Below are 16,067 nucleotides of genomic sequence, written 5' to 3' on the forward strand. Positions count from 1 at the left end.
ACCCATGGTGGCTCCCTATGTGTCAGGAGAGATTTAGTAAGAGTTTATTTTTTTTAAATGTTGAGAATATATTTACAATCGTTGACTTTGATTATTGTGTATAAAATTATCTGTGCTTTGTGAGAGCTACCACAACTCTCCCTCTTTATTTCATTTGCATATAGAACTTGTTTGGTTGCATTTTTTACTTATTCATTTAATAAGATGTCATTCTAAGCATAAAAACAACAGATTATTCATCATAAGTGATCATGCTTTCTATAGCTTGCTTTGTAACATAAAGCCTAAAACCACTTGTTGAAAAGAAAAAATACTTGAGGCTTCAGTACCGTATTTTTAGGCCCTTCTCTAAGCAACACTTGTACCACCTTGAAACAAACACAGAAGTCATTAGTATTCATTTTTAAATCCAAGTGTTGGGCAGAAAAATGAAATTTCATTTGTATTCAGGTAGAACACCCATGCTTGCGGGTCATGTGAATAGTACTTTGTAGTGATAATCATAAAATTTAGAAAAGAATTTTCAGCTTTCTTTGATTATAAATGCTGTTGGTTTTATTGTGCTCTTGACTAGGATTTTCAGGATCCAGACAAATACAGGTTACAAGTAGTGTTTTAGAATCAAGGAAATACATGTATTTCACCCAGGAGTTTTACAGAATTAGAATGAACTTTCTCACACAAAGTTCTGGATCATATTTCCACGGTAAAACTTCTGCTGACTTCCTACTGTTTCTTTTGACTATCCTTAACTATAGTCACCATTTCAAGTTCACTTGAAATTCTAAAGTCAAGTCAAACATTTATTATAATTTGAAGGTTTTACAAAGCAATTTTTTCATTCAACCATTCAAACACATTGTTCTACAACAGTAATTTCATACCCATTGTGTAATCACACCTTCTGCCTTTCTGCTGTGCAATTCTGATTACTATTACTCTTCTATACTGCACCTTTCTTTTCTTTAGTGATCCTGTGCTAATCATTCTCTTATTGTTTATTAACTCTGCTTCCACTGAACTTTGCTTTATGTGTGAAAAGTAAAATACTGCCCACTTCATGACTATGAACAGCAGTGCTCGTAGGCATTTGCTCTTGTTTCTATTATCTCTCTTAGATTCTAATCCTCTTATATCCTGGAGCACAGTGGAAAGAGGAAGAGTGTTGTGCTCAGATATACCTGGAGACTTATTCTCGTTAGTACCGTCTGTGTAGTTTGGACTTCTTCAGTACTGTTGGTTCTTTATCTGAATATTGTATCCACAAACTCAAACTCAACTGCCATCAAGTCAGGACTGATTCTTAGCTGACCCTGACTCCCTGCAGTCCTGCAGTGATCCAGTTCCCACATCAGGCTTCTGAAAGTTTTTCTATTCTATGTAAGCTTCCCTTTCCAGGACTTTGAACCTGTTCTTTTTCACATTCCATTTGAACTGGTTGGAAGCCCTGGAAAGATTATGGTCTTTGGTTGAAACAGTTTTGGACTTGAATCCAAGATAGCAGCTGTTTTATTTTAGGTAAATGACAGTCTCTCAAAGTTGAGAATTCTGTGTCTGTAAAATGGCACTAAATGTTACCTTTTCAAGATAATATGAAGATGAAAGAGATCGTGCATATTTTCTATGATACTGAGTGTGGTACACAGTAAATGGTAGGTGGTCAGTAAATGTAAAAAGTTATACAGATCTCATTTGTAACTCATTCTTTTTCATGACTTTGAGTCTACACATATTCCTTTTTTTTCTGGTTGCTTTTTTATTTCTGCCAAGAATTAGAATTAGGACTTGAGTATACTGTTGTCTGTAAATAATGGTTTAGTGAATTAGTCTTAGCATATATGAGAGAATTTATGAGGTTGAAATAATGGCATCTTTCCTTTTTTCCCTTTAGATTTCCTGTTCTGATTGCATCATGGAAAATCAATTGGCTAAATCAACTGAAGAACGGACATTTCAGTACCAAAGGACTCTCCCATCACTACCTGTTCCTTCACTTGAAGAATCATTAAAGAAATACCTGGAAGCTGGTATAATCCATTATATATATATTGATATTGTCAGCAATTTAAGAAATCATAACATTTTTAGAAGTTCACGAGGAGCTGATTCTTTGTTCTCATAGCATACAATAATTAAAATATTCATAAAACATCAAAATTTTTTTCTCTTCTATTAATCTTAGAATGTAATTGTCCTTTGTCCTGTTTACTCCCATCCTGTTGTGTCTCTCACTTGGAAATCCCATTCCTTTAAGCAAAGATTTGCAGGCTTCTGTTTGTGTTTCCACCATCAGATTCAAACTAATATTCTTATTTTGCCATTTCTTGCCTCTTAATTAGAGATATAAGTTTCCTAAAAATATAAGAATATAGCTCTCTTACATCAACCCTTTCACCTCCTCTGTTTATGGACGGTCCAACATACCTATGATTTTCCTCTTATTCTTTCCATAGAGTTGTATAGAATGATTATGTGGGATAAAGTCAGTATTCAGAATTTATGGTCATGAAAGGACAAATACTGCATAGTGCTACTGTTGTAAAATGAAGCTGACATCGGGGTTTGGGGGGAACCTAAGAAAAGAGGGGATAAATAATGTGTACTGCATTGAAACAGATGAGGGAGAGAACTCTTTAAAAGGAATATAGGATTAGGTATTTTTTTCATGACAAGATTACAGAAAAAGAGAAGCATAGTAAAGTAGACTGTGAACTTGGGGGCATTGTATAACAATGAAAGAATTTTTTTTTCTTTTCAAAGAGAAAAACTAACTTGGGGAGGGGTGGGCATGGCAGGAAATGTGCAACAATGAAAGAATGAATAGGGAAAAATTAAATGGAATATAAAAGTATATATTGCATTAAAAAATCATTAATAAAAAAGTTATGATTCAGAGGTGAGCCATAAAGTGTATTTTGGGTTTGAATACCTTTTTGCTGCCACTTTTATTTTTGTTTTTCATTTGCCTAGTTTAATCTGTATCTAGAACTGATTTATTCCCTAACTTTTCAGTGCACTGAAAATGACTGAATGAATACATCAAATACTCTGTACGTGCCATTTTCCTCATGGAAGTATCCTTCTTGCATCCCTCGACTCTGCTGGTCCGACCATTGCTAGGGTCCTTGAGATTGCTGATGTCCTAGACATTTCTTCTGTCATCGTGCTGGCAACTCACTTTTGTCTGCTCTGTTGGTTTCCATCTCTTGCATTCTGTGGCTCCTTTTCTTGGTTCAGTTCCTTGTGTTGTCGTCCATAGTGAATTGTGCTGATAACCCAAAGACTGGATCTTGTGTAGTTTGACTCTAACAGCAGTGACTCGTAAGGAAGATGAGCGATATAAAGCCTAGGAAACCCTATAGAGGATCACTATGAATTGGAGCCTGCTTGACAGCAGTGAGAATGAATTAATGATATATTCAGAGTGTACCTGAGAAAGAGTGGGAGAAAAAAAGTAAGACCTAGAGAGAGACTTATCCTATTTTACTTTATTGTTTGAGACTCTTTTGATGTTTTTGAAGGCATTGCTAGTTTCTCTTGAAGTCTAATGCTATTATTTGATCTTCTCTAATCTTTTTTTGTACTCTCTCAGTGTATTTGGAATTATTTTTATTTTCATCTCTTACATTTGGAATTTTTCATTGATGTATCTTGGTTTTTTTACACTTGAAAACGTCTTGTTTTTCTGTGCTGAGGAATTTTAAACATACTTTATTTTATTATTTTTTTCCTTCCCAGTTTGCCTTATTCTTTCTTAAACTCCTACTGTTTGGGTGATAGGTCATTATAGAATAAGCTTTTACTAAAATTTTTTTCTTTCTTTGTGAGTGCTTCAGTCTTACTGATCTATTTACTCTTATATTATCCTTTTAAGCCTTGTTTCTCTGACTCTTTTCCTGCAAACTGCAATTTATTCAGAACTGATAAGCAAGTCACTAGAAACTTTGTTTATATCTCCACAAACAGAATCACTTTCAGGGTTTCATTTGTCCCATGATTTTTGTTCTAGTTTTTTTCAAGGTGATTTTTTGATGCTCATTGACACAGGGAAGGAGAAATAGAAACCCATATTGAAGACCTTTCTCAAATATCTGACAACCCTTATTGCTCTTTGGAAATGTTGTTGTCTTTTCTTGTCTTACTGCTGTTGTTGCTAGGTGCCTTGGAGTTCCTTATCTGTTCATGGCCATCCTACTTACAACAGAAAGGAACACTGCCTTGTCCAGTGCCAACTGATGAATTGCAAGACTTAACTTTCACTGACCCTCTGTCAAGAGTGATAGCATTCTGCTGGGCCTGGTCCCCACTGATAACATCTCAAGTACATGAGACAAAGTGTCCCTGTCATCACTTTCAGGGTACATTCTGCCTGTATTTGCAAGATAGGTGTTGTTCATACTTCTGGCAGTCTGTAGTATATTCAGGATTCTTTTCCAGCACCAACATTCCTCCTTTTCTGCAGTGTTTACCCAGTTTAGCTTTTGCAGTGCTAGCAAAAACGATGGTGTGGGTCAGGCATAACTTCGCCTTCAAAGTAATGAGGTCTTTTTTTTTCCACACTTCAGTGAAATCTATTTGTAGCAAGTTTTCCTGATGTAATATGTTACTTGATTTTCTAACTGCTGTTTCCCAGGTTAATTGTGGATCAAAAGTAAAATGAAATCCTTGGCAACTTCAGTCCTTTATTTCTGTTTTGATGTTGCTTATTGGTTTGGTTGTGAGGATTTTTGTTTTCTTTGGGTTGAGGTGTGGTCTTTGATCTTCAAGTCCCCATCACTTTAGCATGCAGAATTGTATCTTCTGTATATCACAGATGTTTAATGAGTCTTCTACCAATTCTGATGTCTTATTCCCTTCTTATAGTTCTTGTATTTGCTATATCAAGTGAATAAATATGGTGAAATAACTCTGATACACCTTTTCTACATAGTACCCTCTTTGTTTGACAGACCACCTGTTGGTACAGCTTCTACTTGACAACATTGGGTTGTAACTAAATAGGAGCCGTGGTTGCTCAGTGGTTAAACTCTTGACTGCTAGCTGGAAGGTCAACAGTTCAAATTCATTAGGTGCTCCATGCCAAAAGGTGTGGCAGCATGATTCTGTAAAGATTTGCAACCCTGGAAACCCACTGGGACAGTTTAACTCCGCAGTGTAGTTTTTTTAATTGTTGCACATTTTCCTTTCTCCCTCTTTCCTCCTCCTAGTCCACCTTTCAGTACACCTCTTGTTCCAGATTGTCATACATATAATGCCTAATCATATATACCTTGTAAACAGTTCTTTTCCTTGTCTATTCCAACACAGTGTTCATGATCTATCTTTTCCTATCCACCCCCCAACCTCCTTGTCAGTCTTGTTTTATAAGAGCAGTGCTATGCAGTATTTATCTTTTTATGACTGATTTCCCCCAGTATAATTTCCTCCAGGGTAACCCATGTTGTATTTCACAAGTTCATTGTTTTTCAGTCATGCATAATACTCCGTTGTGTGAATGTACCATAGTTTTTCCTAGCTAGTTGTTTGTGGATGGGCATGTGGATTGCTTCCATCTCTTTGCTGTTGTGAATAGTGCAACAGTAAACATGATGTGCATACATCTGTTTGAGTCATAGCTCTGGTTTCTTTAAGGTATATTCCCAGTAGTGGACTTGCTGCGTCAAATGGTATTTCTGTGTGCAACTTTTTCAGAAAGCACCAGACCACTTTCCATAGTGGTTGTACCATTTACACTCCCACAAACAGTGAATAAGAGTTCCTGGAATCTCTCCAAGGCCTCACAAGTATTTGTTGTTTGCTGAGCTGTGGTTTTGTTACATCAGACTCTTAAGTCAGTGGATTTGGTTTGGATTTTTTTTGTGGCTTAAACAAGGTATACATTCCCATTGGACTGATAGCTAAATGATAGTCTCATCTTTGTAATTTTAACTATCGTCTAGAAAAATGGCAAAATTTTTCAGCAATTTTTATCAGACTATATATAATCCACTGTTTTCTATGTTACAGTATTTCTTGTCATTTTCATATTGTAAGCTCTCTTTTAATTTACTGTATTACCGAATAGTATGTTTTACATACTTGAGCCTCAAGATTTGTATAATATTTGATATGTGTAGGTATTTTATGTCTAACTACCTTAATGTGTATTGTTTCATTTTATAGTAAAGCCGTTTGCAAATGAAGAAGAATATAGTAAAACTGAAGAAATAGTTAAAAAATTTCAAAATGGGATTGGAGCAAAATTGCAGCAGAAATTACTTGAAAGGGCAAAAGGAAAAAGAAATTGGGTACGTACATTTTTGTATTTATGATTGAAAAATTGATGGTAACTTAAGAATGGGGGGAAGTACAAAGCATGCATTTTAGAATTGTAATTGTGGAAATCTGTGCACCCATTGTTGTGGACTGGCCCTTACTCCCTATCGTACCGTTTGGAGAACTTGGTAAAATATAGCTTTTTCTGAGCCAAGTGATTCTGACAGTCTGTGGCCACAGCAGCTCCACAGGAGAAAGCTGGGAAGTCTCCTCTCATGCAGTTGACAGCCACAGAGACCCTGCGGAGGATTAACTGTGAGTCAGTTCTGGCTCAAAAGGAGGGAGTAATGTTGGGAATTGGGGACCAGAGGTCGCACACCTCCTTTTTTTTTTAAGAAAAAAAAAACACAAAACAACCCACTCAAAAAACAAACAAAACCGATAAACTAAAAATTCATTGCTGTCAGGGAAGCTCTAGAGCCACACTCCATAACGAGATGCACCTCTTACCCAAAGACTCTCCCTCTCTGGAAGTTTGAATCCACCAGCCATACCAGGAGGGGATAAAATCTGTGACTGTAAAGCAAGGGTATGCATTTGTAAATGTTGAAGAGCACCTAAAGAACAAATACAGTATATTCTTCTATAAAAGAAATATATATGTGTGTGTATATGTATGTATATGTATATATTTTTTTCCCCCCAGAAGTTATACATTCAAGTATTCTAAAGCACAAGAGGCTGATGTTCTTAATGTCTTTTAGCTGGAGGAGTGGTGGCTGAACGCTGCTTATCTGGACAGCCGCATACCATCTCAACTGAATGTCAACTTTGCGGGTCCTACACCGCATATTGAACACTATTGGCCTCCCAAGGAAGGCACTCAGTTAGAAAGAGGAAGTATATCTCTGTGGCATACCTTAAACTACTGGCAGCTGTTAAGAAAGTAAGAACATGTTTTGATAATTTAGTCATACATTTATGGGAAAGCTCAGCTGGCCCAATATTAAGAAACCTAATTATTTGAGAGTGAATCCTGCATTGTAAGTCTTTGGCTTATGTTTTATGATAATTCTTGATCAGAATACTTTTCTTTTTTTAACAGAGAAAAACTACCTGTTGATAAAGTTGGAAGTATTCCTCTAGATATGAATCAATTACGAATGCTGTTTTCGACCTGCAAAGTTCCAGGAATCACCAGAGATTCCATTAGAAATTATTTTCGTACTGGTGAGTTTAAACATGAGTACTTTTTTTTTTTTTTGGTAAAGCATTAGGATTTATGTTTTGCTATGGCTTCTGCTTTGACACAGGAATGTAGTAGAGGAGTATTGTTGGGTTTGACTAGTCAAACTAGTCAGTGACTTTCTGTGAATATTTCAGTCATTCTGATTACTTTAAACATAATTTATGGGAGTGGATTTTCTGAATTCTATATTCTGTAGTTTAACACAAACCTGCTATTTATGTAGAATCTTTGAAAGTATGACATTTAGGAGAAGAGTAGAATTAAAAATTAGTGTTAAGGAAATCTTGGAGCATAGGTCTGTGTTCTTCACTTCCTGCCCTCATTCTGTATTTAGTCTACATTCTCATTTTGAATATTTGTATATGTTCATAATGCCCCTTTTCTTTTTATGAGTATGTTTGTTTTTTCTTACAGGAAGTGAGAACCTTGTGCCCATTTTCTTAGTGGCACACAAGTATGAATGTAGTTTTGTTCATATCATAGAAATTATTAAATCTTGAATGAGATAAATTAGTATTGAATATGGTGAACAATGATAGAATTATATTTTGTTAGATTTAAATGGACAGCTTTGTTCCTGTTTAACTTTTAGAGAGTTGAGTCCTTTGTTTTCTGTTCCTCATTCCAGAGACTGAAGGGAGTTCCCCAAGTCACATAGCAGTGCTGTGCCGAGGCCGGGTTTTTGTCTTTGATGTAATGCATGAAGGATGTTTGATCACCCCTCCGGAGATCCTCAGGTTTCCATACTGCTTGCTCTCCTTGAGTTTCCTTAGGTCATAGGTTCTTGTTTGAGTTAAAAAAAGAATGTTCAGAATTACTCCTCAGTAAATTGTAAAATTAGAACTCTGTATAGTTGACTTTCAAAAAGTATTAAATTTTTTTCATTAAATTTTTAATTATACTAGAAGCATATCCATATATTATACTCAGATAACAGGAAATTAGAAATCTTATTAACTCCATCCCTTTGCCATAGTTAATAGTTTTGTGTGCTCTGGTTTTCCAGATTAATTTCAAATAATTATAGTGTGCATATAACTAAGTTAAGTATATATATATATGTGTGTGTGTGTGTGTGTTTGTGTGTGTGTGTGTCTGTGTGTGTGTGTGTGTGTATAAACACTCTCTCTCTCTCTCTCTCTGGCGGTGTTGCTGTTGTCATTGAGTACTATCAGATTGGAACCTCCAGTGGGTTTTCAGAGGTTGTCCATCCTTTTGCAGAGCAGCTGGTAGACTTGGACTGCATACCTTCACGATTGTAGCACAGCTTATTACCACTAGGTCACCAAGTACTTGCCATCTTTCTCACGCAGAGTGGCCAGTGGATTTGAACCTTTGGGTTGACAGTAAATACCACTAAGCCACCAGAGCTCAGGTGGTGTTTACTTCAGTAGTTAGAAATCATAGAAATATTTGATTTTTTTTAGAATTCAATTGCTAGGTGTCATAACTGTATTATATATGTTGTGTTTAAGAGGCCTTCTGTTTTTTGAGAAACATATTGAAATAACAAATGAGATTACATCAGATTTCTTTCTAAATAATCCAGAAGGAAGTTGGGCATAATGAGATAGCGATGAAACAGTAACATTAAGCTATGAGTTAATAACTGTTTAACTAGGAGATGAATACATGGAGGTTCATTACACTTTTCCCTGTATTTTATGAAATTTTCCATATAGCACTGGTGGCCTAGTGGTAAAAAGTTGCACTGCAATCTGAAAGGAATGTGGTTTGAATCCACCAGCTGCTCAGTGGTAGAAAGATAGGCAGTCTTTTCCTATGCATTTAAATTGCCTTTGGAAACCCACTGGAGGGTCAGCTATGGGTTGGTTCTGATTCAGTGGTACTCAACAATATATACAGTAAATTTAAAGTTTATTAAGCTTTAATAAGTTTAAGTGTCTCACATTTGCAGTGCTTCCCGTTATTCCAGTGGGCAGTCATTTGAGATTGCCCATCTTTTTCCTACTGAGCAGCTGGTGGATTTGAACCACATGTCTTTGGGTTGGCAGCGTTGCTACTTACCACTAGCCACCAGAGCTCCCTTGCTGGGATATGTTGTTGATTGCTGTCAAGTTGAGTACAACTCATAGCGACTCTGAACAAAAGACCTAATGCCTTTACAAACAATCATCATTTCTCCAAGTTCATAGAGTTTCCAGAGGCACTTGGTTTAGGAAGTGGATGCCGCTCCTGCTACCAAACCTGTTTTACTGGGAGCTCCAGCAAATACTGTCCTCCCTGGTCCATTATGGTATTTGATACCACAGTGGCACAAGATTCAACATCACAGCAAACCTAGATTACCTCAGTAGAGCAAATTGACGAAAAGTAGTGTACAAGGTAGAAGAATGTTCCTGCAAATATAACACTAGTCTCACTTAACAGTGGTTGTGTTGTCAAGTTGAATACGACTCATAGCGATCGTTTGAAGAAAAGACCTGAACTCTGTTCTATAATTAATATAATTTCTGTATGATTACAGAGTTTATAGTTTCCAGAGGTATCTGTTTTAGGAAGTGGATGCCACTCCTGCTGGAAGGTCTGGAAGCTCCTCCAGACACTGTCCTCCATGTGCTTAGTTCTGCCTCTGTAGCAGGATTTTTAATGTCACTGCTATGGTGGTGGGTTTTGTTTGTTTTGTTCTTGTTTAGTTTTATTAGAGATAGTTCTCTATTCCTCTCTGTCAAAAGAAAGATCTAAGAATTTCTGTTATGAACCTGGTTTTTTATTCACATTTGTTTGTTTATATTCTTAGTTTTTTCAGCAGTGTTGGTGTCAATCATTTACTAAAATCAGTACAATTTACTGTGTTATAACCCTCAGCATTTTTTTGTAGTGTTCCATATCTATAATGGTATTTTTTTACAGTTTGAATGATAAAGTCACAAATAAAAGATGGCTATTAGTGGTATTTTTTGGTAACACTTATTATGTTATACAAGCTTACATTCAGAGGGCACCTTGGAAATTTTTGAACTGAGGTAATTTGACTAGAATAAAATCTCTGCATTTTTGATTGAAGAGAGTTTAGACCTTTCTGGAAGAAGCCTATTCTTCAGATATGATTTAGCTGTTACATGTTATTCTAAAATGTGTACATGGAATTTATTGAACTGAGTCATTCACTCTCTCTTAACTGCCAATTGAGAACCAACTTGTAGCTGAGTCTCCAGTGATTTTTTCAGAAGCTGTAAATTGCATGGGAGGAGATTGCTCATTTTCTCCTGTGGAGCAGCTGGTGAAAACCTGGCTTTTGACCTGCTTTCTACTTCCTTCCGACCCTACATAGTCAACTTCGGTTTTCACATTTGCCTTTTCTTTTTTATATAAATGAAGTCTTACAGTAGTTGTCCTTTTGTGATTGGCTTAATTCACTCAAGATGTGTTTACGCTCCATTTATACTGTAGCGTGTATCAGAACTTTTGTTTCCCTTGGTGACTGAGTAGTATTCCATATATGCACAAGTATGTATTGCACTGAATTGCCTCGACTCTTGCTGATTCTCTCTTTAAATCCCCCATAAGGCAATTGACCTACATTTACGAGAAGTGCCATAGTGAACCTGAGGGACCTGGGGTAGCGGCATTAACAAGCGAGGAGCGTACTCGATGGGCTAAGGTTAGAATATGCATATTTCTTAATATACCTTCCTCAAACAAATTCTTTTGAGATTTTTCTGGCTCTGTCATGTTTATAACATTTAATCATTTCCTTCTTGTCTTTTAGGCACGAGAATATCTGATTGGTCTTGCTCCAGAGAATTTGGCTATATTAGAAAAAATTCAGAGCAGTCTTTTGATATATTCCATGAATGAAAACAGTCCACATGTAACCCCAGAAGATTATTCTCAGGTACTATCTTGCTCTGTTGTTCCTTCTCACAGTTTCCCTGGAAGATTTTTTTGTATATTGAACGTATTAAAAAAAACACAAACAACTTCATGCATATACACTCTTAGAATGCCTCTTTAGCTGGGAAATACACATATCCGCATGCACACAAACACATCCTCCAAACTGAAGTTGCAGAGCTCTAGTGGCAGTGTTAGTAGAGTTGCATTGCTCAGCCAAGATCACACCTCTTCGGTTGGACTCCCGGTGGTGTAGGAGAAAGATGGGCCAATCACCTTAGAAACCTAACTCAGTAGCAGTCAGGGAGTGAATGAGTGACGTTGAAGCTTATACCAGAAGTAGTGCTTGATCTGTTTGTGTTGTCTTTCAGAGTTATTTCAATACATCTTGAGGAGCCCTGGGGGCATAGTCTGTGATATGCAGGCTGCTTACCAAAAGGTCAGGAGGCTCTGCTGGCCTAGTGATAAGAAACTGCACTGCAGACCTAAGGGTCCACAGTTTGAATCCACCAGCTGCTCTGTGGGAGAAGGATGGGCAGTCTGCTCCCATTCGATTTACCACCTCTGAAAACCCTCCAGAGGGTTAGCTAAGTCTGGCAACTTGGCAGTAAATGACAATGTCAGCAGTTTGAGCCCACCACCCACCCTACTTAAGAAATAGGGCAGTCTCCTCTTGTAAAGACTTAAGAGTTTTGGAAACCCAAGGGAGGGTTGCCATGAGTTGGAATCAGCTCAAGGGCAGTGGTTTTGGTGTAGATACATATTCTACTTTGTTTAGAGAAGTGTTACTGGTTTCTGTCTATCACAGGTCATTTTTTCCCAATCAACTCTCTTTACATTGATGGCACATGCAGGCAATTTGCACAGAACACTCGATAATTAAGAGCTGGCATCAGAATTTACCTTTACCCTAACTTATTTGCTTTCACATTTGGTTGCGAAGACTTAAAATTATCATACCCTCATAGGTAATTCAGGATAAGACAGAGTTCAGATTGTTGCCCATAGGGTTGTTAAGAATCATACATGATTCAGTGACACCTAACGACAGCAGCAGTAACAACATAGGTAAATGTATTATCACTTGATTTTATTAAACATACTGACTTTATAAGGTTAAATGAAACCTTATTTAGTCTACTTTTGGAATAATATTGTTTCCTAGGTAATAAAATATAGTAATTATGTTTATAGCAGTTTCGTATTCTTTTGAAAACACTTGAATTATAATTCATTCTTAATGATTGTAATAAAATTATTTAGAATTAAAAAACTTGTAGATAGAAACTTATTTTTTCCTTTGGCTAGACTTTTTTTCTTAGCTATACTTTTTTTAAAGTAGGAGAATCACCAAATGTATTTCTGAATTTATTTTTAAAATATTGAATTTTATTGCTGTATGTGCTGTCAAGTCACCTGTGACTCATAGTGACTTTCTGTACAATTGCTCTGAACTACCCTGTCCTATCTGAGCCAATCTGTCAATTCATCTCATCCAGGGTTTTCCTCTCCTGCTGTTCCCGCTACCCTTCCAATCATGGTGTCCTTCCCCAAGGACTGGTCTCTCCTGGCAACATGCCCAGGGTTTGTGCAACGGAGCATCAAAATCCTTGCCTCCAAGGAGCAACTTGATTTCATACTCTTGAGGACAGACCCATTTGTTATCTTGGCAGTCTGTGGTATACTTATTACTCTTCTCTGGCACCATAACTCAGTCGATTCTTCTTCTGTCATCCTTAGTCATTGTCCAACTCTCTGATGCATAGCAAGTAATCATGCAGACCATGGCCTGGATCCGGGTGCACCTTAGTCTCCAGACTAACATGGTTGCACTTCATCACTCTGGAGAATTCCCTGACAGCAAATTTGCCTAATTCAGTTTGTCTTTTGATTTCCTCACTGCTGATGCCAAGAGTGTTGATTGTGGAACCAAGCAAGCTGAAACTGTTAAGTCTCTTCTCCATCTATCATGGTGCTGCCAATTGGTCCAGTGGTGAAAATCTTCATTTTCTTAATATTGAACTTCAATCCATATTGAAGACTACAATAATTGACTTTCTGCAGCAAATTCTTCAGGTCTTTAGTTTCAGCAAGCAATGTTATGTCATCTCCATAATGCAGGTTGATGATGAGTCTTCCTCTAGTTCTGATACCACATTCCTCCTCATAAAGTCCCACATCTTGAATAATCCGTTCCACATAGAGATTAAAAAGGTATGGAGAAAGTATGCATACCTGACTCACTCCTTTTCTGATTTTGAACCATGCAGTATTTCTTTGCTCTATTCTGACCACTGCTTCCTGGTCCAAGTATATGTTTTACATAAACATAATTAGAAGTTCTGAGATTCTCAATCTTCTCAAGGTTAGCTACAATTTGTTGTCATCCACAGAGTCCAGTACCTTCTCATAGTCAATGAAACATGGATAGACGTTCCTTCTTTCAGCCAAGAAGCATCTAACGTTGACTATGATGTCCCCAGGGCCAGGGACTGGTACTTCTAATCCAAGCTTGTGTTTATTGTGGTTCTTGGTTTGATGTAATAGTCTAGTCATTTTTAGGTAATTGTAAGCTGGATTTTGCTTGTTAATTTCCAGACTGTTAGATCACCTTTTTTTTGAATGAGAATAAATATGGATCTCTTCTAGTCAGTTGACCAGATTGTTGTCCTTCAGATTTCTTGGCACAACCTGGTGAGCACATCCAGGGCAGTATCTGTTTGTTGAAATATGTCAATTAGTTTTCCATTATTCCTGAAGCCTTATTTGACAGTTTCGTCAGAGCAACTTGACCTTTTTCCTTCATTTCCTCTTGGTCATATGTTGTTACATGAAATTCTTCTGTGTCAGCCAATTATTTTTGGTACAGTGATTGTGTACTCCTATCTTCTGATGCTTTCTGATCATTCAGTATTGCATTAGACCTCTCTCTATACACACACGGCGCGCACACATACGTACATGCCTTCAGGCTGGATTTAATAGAGGCTATGGCATGAGGGATGTCTTTTCTGATGTCAAATGTAACTTGAAAGAAGTACCAGAAAGATGTGGATCCTAACAATTGTGGTGGACATTGAAAAGAATGAGATACTGGAACACTTAATTGTGCTTCTGCAAAACTCTGCATAGACCAAGGAGCAGTTGTTCAGACAACAGAAATTTGTGCATCAGGGTTGTATACTTTCTCCATATCTGCTACATCTGTATGCTGAACAAATAATTTGAGAAACTGCACTTTTTTGAATGTGCATCAGGATTGGAGGAATACTCATTATCAATCTGTGTTGTGCAGATGACACAACTTTGCTTTCAGAAAATGAAGAAGACTTGAACTTCCACAGATGGCCAAAGACTACAGCTTTTAATTTCAGTTACATATCAACATCAAGAAAACAAAAATCCTCACCACCAGACCAATAGGCAACATCATGATAAATGAAGAAAAAAAATTAAAAGTTGTCATTTTAATTGGATTCACAATCCACATTCTTGGTAACAGTAAAAAAATCAATGACATGCTGTATTGGAAAAATCTGCTGTCGAGGATCCCTCCAAAGTTCTGAAGAGCAAGGATATCAGTTGGCCACTTCAGTTGCTGCTTATGATCTTGAGAGTTGGACAGTGAATAAGGAAGGCTGAAAAAGTGATGCTTCTGAACAGTGATGTTGGCAAAGAGTATTTCTCATACCATACATTGCCAGAAGGAAATACCAATCTGTCTTGAAGTACAACCAGAGTACTCCATAGAGGCATACATAGTGAAACAGTGAAACTTCATCTCACTTCTGGCTGTATATTCAGTCCTTGTAGAAAGACACTATTCTGAGAAAGTAGGTCAGCAAATGAGAGGAAGACCTCAGTGAGATGGATGGTGCAGTAACTTCCACAGTGGGCTTGAGCAAGACAGAGATTGTCAGGATAGAGCAAGATTCAGCTCTCTTGTGATGGCACCTAACACCACACACACAAACAGAAAATGACAAGCAGTCGATGGTCTGTGTTTGAATTGAACATGGTTCAAGCTTTTTTGGCTTGTAATCCATAGTTAGAGGTATGTGAAGGGAGCTCTGTATATGTATATGTAAGAAGTTGCACTGTGACCCCAAAGATGAGGTGGCTCAAATCCAACAGCTGCTCCACAGGAGAAAGATGGATAATTCAGGTATTTGGTCAGTTTTATTTCTCTTATAAATACTACTGGTTGTGATGCACTGAACTGATTGCATAGTGCACAAATGGGCCATGATCCATAGTTTGAAAATGTTTAGTGGGATATGAATTCTTGAGAAATATTTTCCTCATTATCAACATTTAGCAACTAACAGTATCAAGACCTCTTACACAGTTCACATTCTAGAAACCTTGCCCATATGTTCTAGAAGCATCTATGAGCATTTTCTCCTCTGGCAGGATTTACTTAACTTGAATTTGCGAATCACAGAGTGACTTAACTTAACTTGAAGATTGAGTCACAGAGTATCACTGTAGTAACAGTAATAACCTTTACTTGTATTATCATTTTATTAAATTTATTTTACTGGGAGTAGAAAAAGTGGTATGTAGTTCAATATTAAAATTCTTCTAAATTTTAGAAAATAATTTATTTTAGGTTGCTGCCATGGCTCTTGCTGGAGAACCAACAGTCCTCTGGGGTGACAAATCCTTTAACTTGATTTCCTTTTCTAATGGAGTGTTTGGCTGT

At 37.0% G+C, this 16,067-nt stretch overlaps 1 protein-coding gene across 1 annotated transcript in view; it reads left to right on the forward strand.

Annotated features, from left to right (window-relative positions):
• The first annotated feature begins 1,912 nt into the window (after positions 1-1,912).
• The window catches only part of CROT (carnitine O-octanoyltransferase), a 31,406-nt gene continuing 17,251 nt past the window's right edge, over positions 1,913-16,067 (forward strand). The window contains exons 1-8 of the mRNA XM_006891444.1: positions 1,913-2,027; positions 6,163-6,287; positions 7,020-7,201; positions 7,361-7,485; positions 8,133-8,241; positions 11,036-11,129; positions 11,238-11,363; positions 15,975-16,067. The exon at positions 15,975-16,067 is cut by the window's right edge and continues 7 nt beyond it. Coding sequence (XP_006891506.1) covers positions 1,913-2,027; positions 6,163-6,287; positions 7,020-7,201; positions 7,361-7,485; positions 8,133-8,241; positions 11,036-11,129; positions 11,238-11,363; positions 15,975-16,067 — 969 coding nt within the window. The remainder of the gene's footprint in view (positions 2,028-6,162; positions 6,288-7,019; positions 7,202-7,360; positions 7,486-8,132; positions 8,242-11,035; positions 11,130-11,237; positions 11,364-15,974) is intronic.

Source organism: Elephantulus edwardii, unplaced genomic scaffold, assembly GCF_000299155.1.
Source record: "Elephantulus edwardii isolate Elephantulus edwardi_28Jun2011 unplaced genomic scaffold, EleEdw1.0 scaffold00098, whole genome shotgun sequence".
NCBI classification, from domain to species: domain Eukaryota; kingdom Metazoa; phylum Chordata; class Mammalia; order Macroscelidea; family Macroscelididae; genus Elephantulus; species Elephantulus edwardii.